This window comes from Calypte anna, chromosome 17 (genome assembly GCF_003957555.1).
Source record: "Calypte anna isolate BGI_N300 chromosome 17, bCalAnn1_v1.p, whole genome shotgun sequence".
In the NCBI taxonomy this organism is placed as follows: Eukaryota; Metazoa; Chordata; class Aves; order Apodiformes; family Trochilidae; genus Calypte; species Calypte anna.
The window spans coordinates 1,282,138-1,298,530 of NC_044262.1; the positions used below are offsets into that span (position 1 = coordinate 1,282,138).

Consider the following 16,393-nt stretch of genomic DNA (forward strand, 5'->3'; position numbering starts at 1 on the left):
GGGTGACCCAGCTTGGTGACAAATGTCCCCAAATGGGGGGAGGAGTTGGGCTCGGGCTGGGAGGAACCACAGTGGCAGCAATGAGATTATAGTGAGAGCAGCTTTATGAATTAATTGAGTTAGGGAGGCTGCCAGTAATGACTGTCTGTGCAGAGCACGGGGCTTTTCTTACCCTCCCGTGCCTGCACTGGTTCTGTGTCCAGCCCAGCCCTGCACCCAGTTGCAGCAGCACGATGGAAGGGATGGCAAAGAGCAGAGCAGGGCAAGGAGGAGGTGCCAGGGGCTGGGGTTGCTCCAGCTGCTTGGGCTGGCAGGACACAACATCAGTGGCACCAGATCCCATACCACCATCCCATTTTCTCACTGCTTGTTTCTTTGTGTCTTCCACACTCAGAACGGCTGATTGCTCTTCCTTCTGACTCCGTGACCTGAGATTACCTCGGAGAGGATGGCTGGCTGTATCTGAAAGATGTAGATTATCCTTAAGCTAAATAATTTACGGACACTCGGTGGTGTGGACTTTGGGAGTCCGGGATGGGCGCTCCGCTGGTTTCCTGTGGGAGGTGGTGGATCCTCAGCACTTTTCCAAGCTGTTTTTTCCATGGGAGGTGGTGGATCCTCAGCACTTTTCCAAGCTGTTTTTTCCATGGGAGGTGGTGGATCCTCAGCACTTTTCCAAGCCTGGCTGCTGGTGGTCTCTGTCCTGTGGCTGCTGATGCTGTGAGCAGGCGTGGACTGATCCTGTGCCCCTTCCTGCCCTTCCTGGCAGCGCTGGCTCCGGTGCTGGGAACGAGGGGGGGACTGACCGGCCCCTTCCTGGCTGTTCCCTGGGTCAGGAAGGGCAGGGCTGTTTCTCTCACTATTTACAACGTGCTTGACAAGTGCAAGTAAATGTGCTGTCAACAAGAGCAAACAGTGTGTAATCCAGAGCTGATGGAAACCAGGGCACAAGTGGTGCTGCAAGGAGGGCTCTGCCACTGCCCGGCTGCTGCCGGGGGAAGGGGGACCCTGGGTGACCCCTCTGCTGTACCCTCCCTCCTTGTCACCCACCCTGCTCTGCACCCCTATCCCTCTCCAGTCCTGCTCCCCAACACCTTTATAGAATCATGGAATGGCTTAGGTTGGAAGGGACTTCAGAGCTCATCTCCTCCAACCCCCCTGCCATGCCCAGGGACACCTCTCATCCAGCCCAGGTTGCTCAAAGCCTCACCCAGCCTGGCCTTGGACACCTCTGGTGCTGGGTCATGTTCTCCCAGCCACGTTCAGCAGCACCCATGGGTCCTTCCTGCACCCAGGGGGGGAGGGCAGGGGACTGTGTGGGGACACGAGGAGCTGCTGGTGCTTCTTCCATTGTGGCATTTTCAACCCCCTGAAGCTCTGGTGTGGTCAATCCCCAGGAGGGTTGGTAAGAACCAGTGTGCTGGCGCCAGCAGCCTGGGGGGGGGCTGAGTGATGCTGAGATCATTTGCACGGGGTGGTCAAAGGCCCAGACTGAAGTGGTGTAAGGGTGTAAGGCAAGGCTGCTGTGATTTAATGAAACTGCTGCAAGTGCTTTGGTGAGGGGCTGCCTGTGAGGGGAGGATGCTGGGGGCACCCACTCCTCTTTGTGCCCAAACTCCTCCTCTGTGGAGCAGCTGCTGCTCTGCCCTTGCTGGGGGAGCTGGGGAGCTGTGGCTGGCTGGGAGCAGGGGGACACGGGGGTCTCCAAAGTTCATGCTGAGCACTGTGAGGACACAGCAGTGAGGACCCATCCCTGGATGGTGGCTGTGTGCAGGTGACCACTGTCAAATGGCTGTGTCAGTGGCTGTGCACACACACAGACACACAGACACACAGACACACACAGACAGACACACACACACAGACACACACACAGACACGCACACAGACACGCACACAGACACGCACACAGACACGCACAGACACACAGACACACAGACACACAGACACACAGACACACAGACACAGACACACAGACACACTCCACACATAACACCTGGGCTCATTCCGTGGCCATCAGAGCAAATTCCCTGTCCCAGAGAATGAAGTGGAAAACCAGGAGGAGACACAAGGCAGCTGGGTTCTGACCCTGGTGTGTATGGGGGTGTCACGGGAGGACAGTGGCCTCGCAGGAGAGGGGAGGGGACAGATGGTCGTGCGTGGGCTGTCCCCCAGGTGGTGACAGAGCACCTCCGGCCTATTGTCCTCCCTGTCCCTGCCCGTCTGGGGCTTGCGGTGCTGAGGGCAAAGTGCTGCAGAGCATCTTCCACCTTCAGGGCTGTCCGCTTTCCATGGAAAGTAGTTTGGGATTAAAAAAACCCAAAACAACTGTGAAGCTGCCACAGAATTCCGTGCAGCGGGAAGCACCGACACGGGTGTTGCTCAGGGGCAGGACAGGGCAGGAGAAGGGGGGCTCTGGCAGGTGTCAGGGTGATCCATGGCTCTTCCTCAAGGCTGAGCCTTCCCCTCCATCCCTCAGCAGGTCCCGGTGCCTCCAGGGATTGCTGGCAGGGCCGTAAATAACACGAGGGACACGAGGGAGTGGTGTCTGGAGAGGCTGGGGCGGCTTCAGCTGCTGCTCGGCACGGACACTGGGAACGGCAGTGGCAGAGCCAGCGCTGCACCAGCATCTGCCGAGCTGGGGGGGCCCGGGCTGCCGGGGGGAGATGCTGCCCGCTTGGCCCCCTGCAGCTGGGATGCAACTGAGCTCCTGGATTTGGTAGGTTTTGCTTTCGAAGCTTGCACCCTTGGGGAGGTGCCCCTCGCCGGGCAGGATGCGGCCGCGGGTCCGGGAAGAGGCTCCGCACCCTCGGGAGCTCCCGTGTCCTCCCGGATCAAAGGCATCAGGGCTGGTCCTGGTCCCTGCTGCTTCCTGGGGAACCTGGGGCTTCCTTCACTGCCCACCTGAGTGAGGAGGGTTGGTAAGCAGGCTCGACAAGGGGGTGTTTGTAGCCGCAGGGACTTGGGGAAATTTGGGCTGTGCCTGGCTGTGCCATTAGCATCGCTGGCTCTTGCTGGGGGGGTTGTACACAACGTCTCCCAGCCTGGGCTTCCTGCTCCAGAGCTTTTTCAGCCTCTGGATCCTCTCGTTTTAAAACCTCTTGGATACTGGCGCTGGGAACAAAGCAGCAAACTCAGCCCTGACCACTGAAATCAGAGCTGTGTGTGTGCTGGTGGTCTCACTGGGGATGGAAGGGCTGGGGCCAGGTTGGGGTCCAGAGCTGGGACAGGTCCCTGTGGTCCCCAGCTGCTTGGGGGATAGGAGGTGCAGGGAGGGTCTGTCCCACGCTGAATGCTGGCACCTTCAGCAGATATTTGTACCCAAACTGGGTCGAGCCCTGGCTCCTGGTCAGTGCTGTGGTGCAGAGTGTCCCACGCAGCATCTGTGCTGAGTGATACCCACTCAGGCCCTGTCTGTAGGGTGGGCAATTAGGGGTGACATTAATGAAGTAATGGGATTAGCACAGGCTGCCCTCATGGGATGGTTTCTTCCTGCTGAGGACTTCTCCATCCAGGGCTCCCAGACCTTTCCATCAGTTTTTTTTTTGGTTGGTACAACCACATCACCACGGGGGGCTCATTGGAGGCAAATGCCCACCCTCACCACCCTGCTCCTGTTGGATCCTCCTGCCTGGGTCTATACATCTTTTGCTTTTGCTGTTACAGTAATTGCTCTCTATCAATTATTCATTGATTCAGTAATGAAGCAGGGAAGGGGTAGCAAACCCTGCTGTGCAATGAGCCTTGGCTCCCACTGGTCCCCAGGGCCACTACAGCTCTGGGGGGGACAAGGAGGAATCACCTTGTGAGCACTTTCAAAATAGTTCCCATGAACATTTTCTCAAGTTTCAATAGTTCTTTGAGTTTCTGGCTCAGTTTTCTTCCTCTCAGCACCGTGCTTTAGATGCTTTTTCCTTTAGCTGTGTGATTACTTAGGTCTTAAAGGTCACTTTTTGTGTCTCATGGTGCTCAGCAGCAGCAGCAGTTTTGGTGGTTTCACAGGACCAGTTAAAAGTTTATGTTCTGGTGGGTCTGGGCTCAATTTGTCCCATATTAGAAACCCTGAAATTGCCATGAAGGATGTAGTGAAGTCCTGTGACCTTCCTGATGTTGAGGATGGGAAAACTTTGTTGAAGACGTGGAGGAGTCAGAAATTGAAGATGAAAAGTTGCAGATGCTGAGAAGAGGGAAACACATATTGAGGCCAGGGACATCCAGATGTTGAGGTCAAGGAGAGTCAGATGTTGTGATTAGTGAATCCAAGATATTTGGGATAGAAAGGTCCAGAGCTTCTGGCTCCTGAGATAGTGCTGCTGGCCAGGGGAGAGGACCCCATGTTTCAGCAAGACCTTGGGGTGTTTTGGAGGAATCCTTGAGGTGGAAGGACAGATATTTCCTGCACTGCCCCACTCAGACAGCAGCAGCACTGCCTCCTTCTGCCACCACCTCCAGCAGCACCTTGGTGAGAAGGAACCCTGGTTGCTTTCCTGTCTTTGCTGGCCTGAAGCTGCTCTGCCCAGCGAGGTGGCCCTTGGCTTCGTGTTGGTTGATGAAGTTCCTCGTGTCTCCAGCCACCACCTGGCTTGTTGGCATCACTGCCAGCCATGGTGCCATCACTGCCTCTTGCCTTCCCCCTTTCCCCACCATCAGGTGATGTTCAGCAGAGCTCAGCCACCTCCCTTCCTCCATGGACAGGATTTCACAGCCCTGGTGATGCTTTCAATCTAAGATGGAAACCTTTTGCCCATCCGTGAGGCTCCTGCTCGGATCCTCCGTGCCACTGAAGAGCAGCAGAGTCTATGATTGAATTATTGCAGAGATTTAATTTAATTCCCAAATGTCTCTCATTTTAAAGGAGCCTGTTCATTTCCTTCAAGGGCCTTATCTGATGCAGGCAACCAGCAATATTAAGCAGAAGGACTGGACAGATAGGGAGCTGTTGGGGAGGGGGAGGGCTTTGTGGGGAGTGGATTGAGGCCTGCGTGGCTTTTTCCTCTGATTATGTCATGAAATAATGATGACAGGGACTGCAAGACAAATAAACAGCATCATTAAAACACACTGGTGCAAACAGCATCCTTGCACGGCAAGTCTGGCAACGTTCCCTTTTGACAAGAAATTGCCAAGGTGGGGAGGGGGGAGAGAGAATCAGCCCCAGGGAGAGGGTAAACTGAGCAATTGCTTTATGCCAGCCCAGCTGTTTTGGGGCTGATGTCATTGATGGGGCTCAGGACATGACAAGCTCTGAATTTTGGTCTTCAGGCTCCCTGGGGCGGTTGAGGTGATGATGGTCAGTTGGGCTGGCAGGGGACAGAGTGTGTTGTCCCCATCCTCACAGGTGTGAGAGGCTCCTCTGGGGATGAGAAACAAGGACCAGGTGCTGGCAGGCCTGGATGAGCTCCTCTGTGTGCTGCCCCAGAGGCAGCTGGTGAGGGCTCTGAGCCCCAGCACCTTTCTGCCTGACCCCAGGGGGCTCTCAGCTCTGGTGGGTGCTGCTGGTGCCACATGGGCTCTGTGCCATCCCCCCTGTGCAGAGCAGATGGTGCCAAAGCTGGGGCTTGAACACCTCCAGGGGATTTCCTGGGAGTGGCAGCAGCTTCTGCAGCCCCAGCTCTGTGTACAGCTCCTGGTGGTATCTGCTGGGGGGTTGTACACTGTGCCTGGTGGGTTGTACTCTGTACCTGGTGGAATGGTCCACAGGGCCACAGCTCTACAGGGTGAGGAGGGGTGCAGCAGCAACAAGTTGGCTGTCCCAAGGGTTGGGTTGGCTGTCCTGAGCTGGGACATCTCCAAGACCTCCTCTGGAGTCGTACCAACAGCTCCATGTCCTTCTTGTGTTGGGGACTCCAAAAATGGACACTCCAGGGGGGTCAGGAGGGGCCAGAGCTGCAGAATGAGAGCTGCTGGATGCTCCCCAGGAAGGTGGTGAGGGAGGGATTTGGGGTGCTCCTGTCTTCACCCTCCCTTCTCTTCTGGGCAGATGCTGGAGACAGACACGGAGGAGCCGGGGCAGATGCACTCGGGGGACGGGAAGGCTCCAAAGCACGATGCTCCTCCTGCCACAGAGCCACCAGCTCCAGCCGAGCCCCGGGAGGCTCTGGGAGCCACCCAGCGTCCTCTCCTGCAGGAAAAGCAGTTGGTAGCTCCCCAGAAGGGAGAGGAGCAGCCCAGCTCCCTCCCAGCCTTCATCATCCCCGAGCTGCGGCTCGACAGCACCTTCAGCCAGAGCGCGGCGGGCACGGCCGGCGGCAGCACCACCGATGGTGAGGATGAGGATGAGGAGGAAGATGATGATGATGATGATGATGAGGAGGAGGAGGAGGAGGAGAGCGATGAGCACTGCTTGGAGAGGAGCGAGGGGAAGCGCAGCAGCATGATTGAGACCTCGGGCTGCCCAGCTGGCTACACCCTGAGCGTGCAGAGCTCCCTGCGGCGCCGCACCCACAGCGAGGGCAGCCTCCTGCAGGAGGCCAAGAGCCACTGCTTCACCTCTGACACCACCCTCAACTGCTCTGACAGCCAAGGCACCAAGGGACACTGGGCCCTGCCCTCCCCTAGGACCCTGAAGAAAGAGTTGGTCAAAAACGGTGGCTCCATCCACCAGCTGACTCTGCTCTTCTCAGGCCACAGGAAGGTATGTGGGCTCTGCCTGGCCGTCGGGATGGGGGGGCTCTGGGGTGCAGGTGTCTTAGCATCAGGCACCTCTTGCCATGACCTCAGCAAAGCTGGCATCCCCAGGGGACAAGATGGGCCCTGCCACTGGCAGGTGACACTCAGGGGATGTCTCTCGGAGCCAGAGTGCTGGTGCTGTGGGTAGACATCTCCCTCACAGCTTGTCCAGATCCTACAGGATTCCATGTCATGGAATACCAGGCTGGCTTGGGTTGGAATGATCATCCAATCCCACCCCCTGCCATGCCCAGGGACACCTCCCCCAGCCCAGGGTGCTCCAAGCCCCATCCAACCTTCAGCACTGCCAGGGATGGGGCAGCCACAGCTTCTGGGGGCACCCTCTGCCTGTGCCAAGATGTTTGGGTTCTGTTTTCCTCCAGGAGCACATCAGAGGGACTCACTGTGTTGCCCTTTTTCACACCGCGATGCCCACTGTGCCCCCCTGCTCCCCTCCCTCCCGTGGTGGGAGCAGGGAGGTGGTTGTTCCAGCGCACATTGTGGCTGGGAGCACTGGGACTCCTCAGGCCAGCTCTGCTGCTGCCTTTTGTCCCCGAGCTCGGTGGAGCCTCTCTGGACAATGGGAGGAAACGTTCTCCGGCTGCGCGTCGCCCCGGCCAGCCCGCCCGCCAGGGCCCTATCTGCTGGGGGAAGGTGCTTTGTGGGGGCTGCATTGTTTGGGGCCGATAAACTCCGGAAACCCGGGTGCAGAATGGAAGGAAGTGTCCAAAGCCTGGAGCCCCGGGCTGCAGAGAGGGTTCCCACGGCATGGCTGAGGGGCAGCGATCCTGGAAAGCGCCTGCAGCCCTCAGCTGAGGTGTTGGTCCTGGGGTGGGGTTGATCTGGATCATACAATCCCAGGCTGGTAGAGACCTTAAAGACCATCCAGTCCCACCCCCTGCCATGGGCGGGGACACCTCCCAACAGGTTGCTCCAAGCCCCATCCTACCTGGCCTGGAACACTGCCAGGAGTGGGGCAGCCATGGTTCTCAGGGGCGCTGGATGCAGGGCTGGCTGTGAGCAGCTTCCAGTCTCATTCAGGAATGGAGGAATTATTACAGCCCCGTAACTATGGAGGTCTCAGAGGTCTTCATGCCTGTCCCTAAGCTTCATGCACTGACACCCAAGCCCCTTGAGATCCTCTTTGTTTGTCCACATCAGCCCAGGGTGATGGTTGGGCAGTTGAGCCCTCTGGGTGCTCTTCAGACTTGAAAGCTGCTGTGATGTGATTCCATGTCAGCTTAACTGCTCTGAACTGCTCAACTGATTCTTCTTGCCTGGGGACTGCTGCAGGACCCCTGAATGATTTGGGATGGATTGAAGGTGGCAGAGGAAGGGTGGAGGGAGGCCAGAATGGAGAGGAACTTGTCCCCCTGCACTGTTCCCTTCCCCACTGGCTGTGGGGATGGAGCCCTGTGGATGTCATGGCTCTGGGGTGTGTGGGGGATGCTGGCAGCCCTGGTTGTTGACACTTGGAGCTCTGATGATCCAGATGCTGTTCTGTTCTCCCCAGCTGAGTGGAGCTGACCCTGAATGTAGCTGTGACGAAGGGGATGAGACCTCCCGCAAGAAACGGAGCAGAAACCTGTAAGTGTCACACCCTGGTGGTGTCAGAGTGTACCAGGGCTCTTTGCTGTGCCCAAACATCTCAGCCAAGCCCTGCCTGGTGGTCCAGGCAACCCTTGGGGTTCCCCATTATGTCCCCCCAAGCTTTGCCAGGGAGGAAGCAGCACAGGAATTAAGGTCTCTCTTCAGACAGGAACACGATTTTCAGGCAGGAGGGTGGCATGGCACAACCTGGCTGGGAGCAGCCCCTGATGCTGTGACAAGCTAGTGGCTTGGGGAAAAAACCTTCCCCAGTGCCAGCAAAACTGCTCTGGCTGTTCTGGGTTCAGAGAGGGGACAGGTGAGTGGTGAAATGTGAGCTGGGGCCTCCTTCCCCATGGCAGAGGGAGGTTTGGGGAGGTTTCCAAGTATGGGCTCCAGCCCTCACATCAGTGGTGGGAGCACCAGTTGTGGGGACAGCAAGGGACACTGGCAGCCCCTCTGCCTCCCCTGGTAAGGCAAAAAGTCCTAGAAAAGCAGATTTGGGCAAGGCTGGGGTGGCCACAACCTTTGCCCCCCTGCAGCCAGGGTGAGGGCTGGGGTGCTGGTGGGGCCAGCTGCGGGGGCTGGGGGGGGTGTTGGAAGGAGCTTCCTCGGATTGTGCTGTGGGGGGCTCTGGGGGTCGTGGGGTTGCTTGGGGGTTGGGTCCTTCCCTGTTTCACGTGTCTGGGGTGGAGAAGCTGCACATGGTGCTCAGGGCCCAGCGTGGGGCTGCGTGTTCCAGCTCGACGCCTCAGCCGCCTGTGCCAGTGAGCGGCACTGTTGTCCCGCACGCTCCCCAGCAGCTGCTGCTGCTGCTATTTTTAGCACTTTCTTTTTTATTTATTTTTTTTTTTTTTTATTATTTCCCTCTCCTTGCACAACACTTGAAATTAAAACGAATCCCTGGCGATCCGCAACGGGGACATCCCCCATCCCCCCCCCCCAGCCCTGCTGCAGGGTTGAGCCAGGGGAATGGGGGCTGGAGGGGGGAGGCTGAGCTCCCCCCCCTTTCTCCTCCGTGTAGTGGGGTCAGGGACAGATGCAGGGAGGGGTTTTCTCCTCACCTTGAGACAGCCTCGGATACGCTGGGAGCCTCCCGGTGTCGCACTGGGCGGCTATTGGCTGCGGGGCTGGGTTGCCAGCCATCCACTGGGAGTATTTAGGGTGCAGGTGGCTGGGGTTTGGCACTCGCCTCCTGGCACTGGCACTACTCTGCTGCCTCTCCTTGATGTACCACACCATGGTGGACTTTACCGAAAAATACCTGGAAAGGTAGGAGCTGAGCTGCTGCAGGGAACGGGGATGCACTGGGCAGGGGATGGTTTGGAAGGGGCGCGGGGTGGTAAGGATGGATGTGACCTTGTGGCTGTGCTGGGGCACTGGGTACAGTTCAGTTTAGAGAGGTGGCTCTAGAAGGGGTGGACTGAAACCAGGAGTTTCTTATGAAACATATATTTTTTATGAAACATGAAATTACTTTTGCTGTGGCATTTAATTCTGCAGATTGGCCACACTTGGGGGCTCTGTGTGCCCGCGGCTGCCTCAGTCCCATTTTGTGCTTTTGGCTTTTTATTTACAAGTGTGTATAAGGGGAAGCAGTGGGTTTGAAGTTGAGGAACATCCTTAGGTGATGCTTGCTAATGTGTTACAGCTGATAAATCTTCCCAGAAGCTGCAGTCACTTTGAGCCTGGTGTGCTGCAGAGCTGCTGGCTGCGGCTGGCCGGTGCTGTGCATGTGTGCCAGGGACACACACAGGGGCTGGCAGAGCTTGGAAAGCTCCACAGCCACCTTGCTGGACTAGGAACATTGCTAAAACTGTGGCTCAGGGCTGAGGGGGTGGCCCTGTCCTGTGTGGTGGCTGGTCCTTGGGTGGTGATGGGAGGCAGATGGTGTTTGCAGCCTGAGGCTCAGTGTTTGCATCCTTTTTTCCCACATTAGTGCAGATCTGGTGCCAGGCAGCTGGCAGCCGTGGGGTGTGTGTCCTGCTGGGACCTCAACCCAGCCCGTGTGAAGGCAGAGAAATGGCCTGAGACCCCCACGAGGGCATGGACAGCACTGGGGACTTGCAGGGGGAGATGGTTCTCTGAAACCCTGCCATGGCTCAGGCTGCTCAGCACCTTGCAGGACCAAGTCCTGGGGTTACTGCAGCTTTTTTTTTTTTGCCCAGTGGTTGCTGTAGGGTGCCCAGGGCTACAGGGATTTAGAAATTCATGGAGATTTGGTGCTGAGGGACAGGGTTTAGTGGTGGCCTTGGCAGGGCTGGGTTAGTGGTCAGACTCGATGACTTTAAACGTCTTTTCCAACCAAAAATATTTTGTGATTCTATGATTTTACCCTTCTGGGACTGGAAAGAGCTGTGGGTCCAGACAGCACGACTCAGGGTGGGGACACCCTTGCCTGGCATCCCTTTAATGTCCCTGGTGTCCTTGGCCAGCCCAGGGCATGGCTTGGCCAAGCACAGGTGGCCCCACCAAGCATCCTCGTGTAGACCCACTGGTGGGAGACTTCTGAGGTCGTAGGGGGTGGCATGACCATGTCCCCCTGGGCATCTGGCCACCCTAGCTGCAGGATGAGGGTCCCGTGTCACCTATGTCCCCCTGCACATCCCTTTCACGCTGTGTTGTCGTGCATGGGCTGCGCCACGAGGGGACAGCATCGTCCACGCCGGCACTCACCCATCACCTCTTCCACCTCCTGCTCCCCTGCCTTGGCCCCTGGGAACCCCTGGCAGGGCCGGGCAGTGTTGAGGGGTCTCACAGTCCCCTAAAAAAAATTCCGTGTCCCACTTTGTCCTGGTGGCAGTTTCCTTAGGTAGCCGGGACCCGTGTCTGGGTGGGCATCATTTGGGGACAATGAGCAGGGACCCATGGACCCATGGAGGGTGACAGTGCAGGGTGTCTGTGCCCCAACAGCCCTCTGTGCCACGTCTAGCCTGTGTCCCCCCCTCCATGGAGATGTCCCCATGGCCGTGCTGGGCAGACACTGCAGAAATGTCACTACCAGTGGGTCACCCGTGGGCTTCAGCCCCGTCCCCGTGGGTGACAGGGCGACACTCCACTGTCCCTGTGCTCCTAACCCGCCTCAGACACCTCTGCTCTATAAATACTCCTCGGGGGTCCCCGTCGCGATCACTTTCCCCTCCGTGATCGTTTTCCCCGCTGCCTCTGGCAGGGCCCCACCACCCGCCCTCCGCGTTGATTTTTCCACCTTTTCTCGAGTTTCCCCAGCAACGCCGGAGCAGTCCGGAACAGCAGCTGGGCTGACACAGCCCTTACTCACACTTTACCTCCTTCTCCCCACGCCACATTTAAACCCTCCTCTAAAACCCAACCCTCCCACTTCCGCGCCGGCCACGCCGTGGCACGGAGCCGGCGTCAGAACCTCCCGAGGCTCTGGCCGTGCCGGTGGCTGCCGCTCGGGCTGTCCCAGCAGCCATGCCCTTTTTCCGTGATCTTTCCAAACCCCAACCCCTGGAGTTTCACGCTGAGATGTTGCTGGGTGTCCAGAGGCCCCACAACGGGAGCCTGCAGCGCCGGCACACCATGAAGGAGTAGGTGATGGGTGCTCGGGGCGAGGCTGCCGGCGGAGCTCTGGGTGCTTGGGGTGTTTTTTTTTCGCTCAGTCCCTCGTCCTTCTGCTAAAACTTCCTCTTCTCTCTAGAGCCAAGGACATGAAGAACCGGCTGGGGATTTTTCGGCGGCGAAATGAGTCTCCCGGAGCCAACCCCTCCAGCAAGCTGGACAAAGTCCTCAAATCACTCAAGTAGGTGCCGCGAGTGGGTGGGTGTGGGGTTCGGGGATCAGGGGGGCTTGGGGAGGAGTTGTGTCAGGGCTGAGTGTCACCTCCAGAGAGACTGGTGTCACCCGGTTTGGGAAAGCTGTGGATGAACAGTTTTTGTGTCTGCACGGGCAGTAAAAAAATTCGTTTTTCTGAAAATTTCCCCTCGGGGTGGGGGGGAAGTCTCTGCCGGGGAAGCAGCACTGTGCTGGCTGGGGCTGGAAATTTCCCTGGTGCTGCTTTCGCCCAGTGCCCGTATGGGAAACCTGAACTGTCTGGAGGGTGGCTTGAAAAACCGCTTGGCTCTGGAGAAACTCCAGCAGCCAGAGCCTGTCCTGCCCAGCTGCTTATCCAGCTGCTTCAGCTGGGCTGCGGGGCAGTGGGATTTCAGCCGCCTCCCCGGCATTTCCCAGAGCTTTTCCTACTCTTGCTGAGACACCTGGAGAGACACCACTGCCCACATGGCCCTTTTAATGTTGGAATTTCTTCCTGCCTGTCTAAAGGCAGACGTTTCCTCCCAGCACAGTGCTGCCTGGCTCTGCCCATGGATGCTCCAGCGGTGCCGATGTGGGAGCCGGGGGAGGTCACAGGAATCACTTTAAGGGCTGGAAATATTTTGCTTGTGCTGCAAATGGGGCATCTGCAGCTGGGCTGCTTGGCTTTGCTAATATTCTGTCCTTCTCCTTCAGGCCCACTCCCGAGGAAGCTCTCAAGTGGGGGGACTCCCTGGAGAAGCTGCTGCTGCACAAATGTAAGTGTCTGACCCGTCCCTTCCACCTCTGCTAGCTGCTGGGAGAATAGCCAGGCACGTGTGTGGATAAAGCCAGGATTTCCTATGTTAATCCTTTCCTGTGTTTGGGGGCAGACAAAGAGAAATGTGGCTGCCCCTTGCCTGCACCCCTTCTGCTCCTGCCTGGTGCATTGGGGGGGGTTTGGGATAGAAACCAGGGAGGAAAAGGCAGGGATTCATGTCTGAACGGGGCAGTGGGTCTGTGAAGCTGCTTTGCCCATTCCCTTTCTTGTGTGTCACAGATGGGGCACCCCACATCGTGGTCATGTCCTACACCTGGTCCCACAGGGAGTCCTCTCCCTCTCCCCATCCTGGCTCCAATCCCAGCCTCCCTCTCTGTGCCTGTAGCCGGGCTGAGGACTGTGGATTCAGCACACAGATGGCTCACGTTGTTGTGCTTTGCCTGGCAATGCTGGTGGGCTGCTTTGCACAAGGGCTCACAAGTGGTTGGGGAGGACAGCATGGGAAGTTTAGGTGCTGCCTTTGGTGCGCTGAGGGTCTTGTGGGTCCATTCCCCTGTGGCGAGCTGGGAGTTAAGAGAAGTGTCTGTCCCCACAGATGGACTTGCTGCCTTCAGGGCTTTCCTGCGCACCGAGTTCAGCGAGGAGAACCTGGAATTCTGGCTGGCCTGTGAGGAGTTCAAGAAGATCAAATCTCAGTCCAAGATGGTCTCCAAGGCCAAGAAAATCTTTGCCGAGTACATCGCCATCCAGTCCTGCAAGGAGGTAAGAGCTGGTTCCCCACTGGTGTGGGGCTCTGGGGCACGGCAGCTGCCCCTGAAGTCGCTCATTGTCTTTGGTTTCTCTTCCCACAGGTCAACCTGGACTCCTACACACGGGAGCACACCAAGGAGAACCTGCAGAACATCACCCGCAGCTGCTTTGACCTCGCTCAGAAGAGGATTTATGGGCTGATGGAGAAGGACTCCTACCCCCGCTTCCTCCGCTCTGACTTGTACTTAGACATAATTAACCAGAAGAAAGCCACCTCCCCACTGTAGACCCAAGGACTCTTTCGGGGCAGGCTGGGAGCTGTGTGTTTACATGGAGGGGATGGGGGAACTGTGCCTCCCTGCTGCCCTTCGTGCCCCCGAGCCACATTCCTGCAGCTGACGAGCAGCTGGCGGCCCGAGCACGAGGCGGAGGGGACCGAAAAGCCCAGCAGTCTGGTACTGCTCCATCACCCCTCATCATCACCATGGCTGGTACGACGCCTCCGAGGTGGCTCTGGTGTGGATTTTAGCCAGGAGGGAAGCTCCCACAAGTCTACTGCGAAGCACCCACCCGAGCTGCGAGCCGCGTGGGGAAGGCGCCGAGTGATCCCGACTCCTCGAGGAGGACTTCGTGCAGGGGGAACGACAGAACCACCATCAACATCCTCCTCGGATAAAAGACTTGGGAATTGGACCAACCCCACAATGCTGCTGTGCTTCCCCGTGCCGGCGCCGGCTCCCGGCTCCCCCGAAGCAGCTTTCAGGCAGGAGCCCGGCACTTCCTTGGCTTGTGGCAGCAGTCGGGTCCTTTCCCTACGCCGGAGCTCTGCAACCCTCCCACTCCCACTCCTGGTTTATTTATTGACCTCCTGTAGCTGGAAGCCTCACTGTGTAATAGGAAATAATCCTCGTGTCCTTTCCCTTCCTGAAAATTTACAAGTGCAATATTTGTGCGTGTGGCAGCGGAGTCCTCTGGCAGAGTGGATGCCTTTTGGTTTTGTTTTTATTTTATTTTTTAATTTTTTAATTTTTATTTTTGTGTCGTTGGGCGCGTACAACGAAGTTAGGAGGTTGGGTCCAACCAAACAGGTTCCCTGGCAGCGGGCAGCTGGAGGAGCCTGGGTGTACATATCCTGCCCTGACGACGGAGAGTTTGGTGCTGGAGGAAAAGCAGCTCCGTGCCTCAGATGCTCTCCTTACCCTGGATATAACCACCTCATCTCTTGAGACATGGGGGCTGTTGTGCTGCCCCTGGCCAAGCTGGCCGGACTGCCTGCCTCCAGTTTACAGTGCAAAGCATCTCTGCAGCTAAAGAAAAATTAAAAAAAAAAAAAAAAAATCCATTGTCATGGTCATAAGTAAATAAAAGGAGAATATCATTTCTTGTAGCTGCTTTTTCTTCCCGGCACGTTTCTCGGTGCCGGTGGAGCCGGGCAGCTCCTGTTTCACCCAGGAGCATGAAATCCTGTTACTGCATGCCCAAAGATGGGAAAAACTTGTTGTGTGAATTTCTCATCTGGTTTTTGTTGTTGTTGTTGTTTGTTTTTTGGTGGTTTTTTTTTCCTTTTTTATTTTTTTTTCAATGAGGGAGCAGCTGCCAGATGCTCCTCAGGTCAGCCCCGGGTGTAGCTTTGCAGGAACACAGAAAGTTTTACCCAAAGAGAGACCCAGGGCCAGTGCTCACCCTTCAAACATGGCAGGGCAGGAACCTCTGACTGGGGAGATGCCCAGGAGCACAAGTGACCTCATGGAGCTCTGGGTCCCTCTGGGGACACCAAAAGAGCCCAAAGCTGCTATTTCCAGCTCCCCTCTGCAGGACTTGGTGGGGCTGCTGCTGCCCCATCCAGGCTGGGTTTGGTAGCTGCCACCTGCCTGTCACCTGCTCACTGTCACCCTTGGGTGGCTCAGGGCTGTGCCTGCAGTGTTGGGGGCCATGGGGTGCATGGCAAGGAGGTGCTGCTGGTGATTCCCAGGGCTGGAGGTGGTGGGGCTGTCCTGGCAGTCCCATCCAGGCACAGCTCTCCCCTGCAGCTCCCATCTCTGCTGGGGAAATGTCTGTAACTCCCTCCTTAAACAACCAGCAGGTGATGGCCAGCTGGGGAAACTGAGGCAGAGCTGAGGGGTCCCTCAGGGGGTTGGCTGGAGGCAGCAGGGTTAGGGTGATGCCTGTAGGGCTCTCCTGGTGATGCTTTTGGCATCCTGGGGTCAAGGCCCATGGGCTGGGGTCCCTCCCAGCTGTCACCCTGTCACCATCCTTGGTTTTTGGCATGTTGGTGCAGCCTCCTTGGGAGTGCTGGTATCAGCTGGCTCCTCCAGGGCAGAGCCCCCTCTTTCTTTCAGGGTTTCCAAGAGCCTTCATCCCCTCCCCTTCCGAACCTGGAGGGTTTCCCTTCCTATCTGGCCTTGACACAGATTTTCTGGCCCTTTTTTCAATCTCTCCATCACTCTGGTCCTCTTGACCTCCCCTCAGTCCCAAGCCATCAGTTTTGGGAAGCTGTCAGTCTGGATGCCCCCCACCCACTCCTCAGAGGACAGAGTGTTGTGGGGTTGGAACACAGCTCAGGAGCTTCATGAGGAGCTTGGTACCTTCTCTGTGCCTGAATTCCAGGTCCTGTGAACCCTTGGGTGGCTGCTGGTGATGTTCAGGAGCATCCAAACCCCCAGAACTTTGCTGATGTGAATGAATGGTCCCATCAGGGACAGCAGCAAGGGCTGGAGCTGCTGTGGGACACATGGTGCAGGAATCTGGTGCAAAACTTGGAATAAGCACCACAGAGCTCCCTGAGATGGTCCCTGCAGGGGACAAAGGCAGAGAAATGGGGAGCTGGGAGAAAAGGGGACTAGTCCTGCGTGAGAG

At 57.3% G+C, this 16,393-nt stretch overlaps 1 protein-coding gene across 1 annotated transcript in view; it reads left to right on the plus strand.

Moving 5' to 3' along the window:
• Nucleotides 1-14,873, plus strand: part of RGS3 (regulator of G protein signaling 3) — a 52,107-nt gene extending 37,234 nt beyond the window's left edge. The window contains 6 exon segments of the mRNA XM_030461510.1: nt 5,981-6,634; nt 8,183-8,256; nt 11,918-12,019; nt 12,724-12,785; nt 13,383-13,549; nt 13,639-14,873. Coding sequence (XP_030317370.1) covers nt 5,981-6,634; nt 8,183-8,256; nt 11,918-12,019; nt 12,724-12,785; nt 13,383-13,549; nt 13,639-13,824 — 1,245 coding nt within the window. The 3' untranslated portion in view covers nt 13,825-14,873.
• The last annotated feature ends 1,520 nt before the right edge of the window (nt 14,874-16,393 follow it).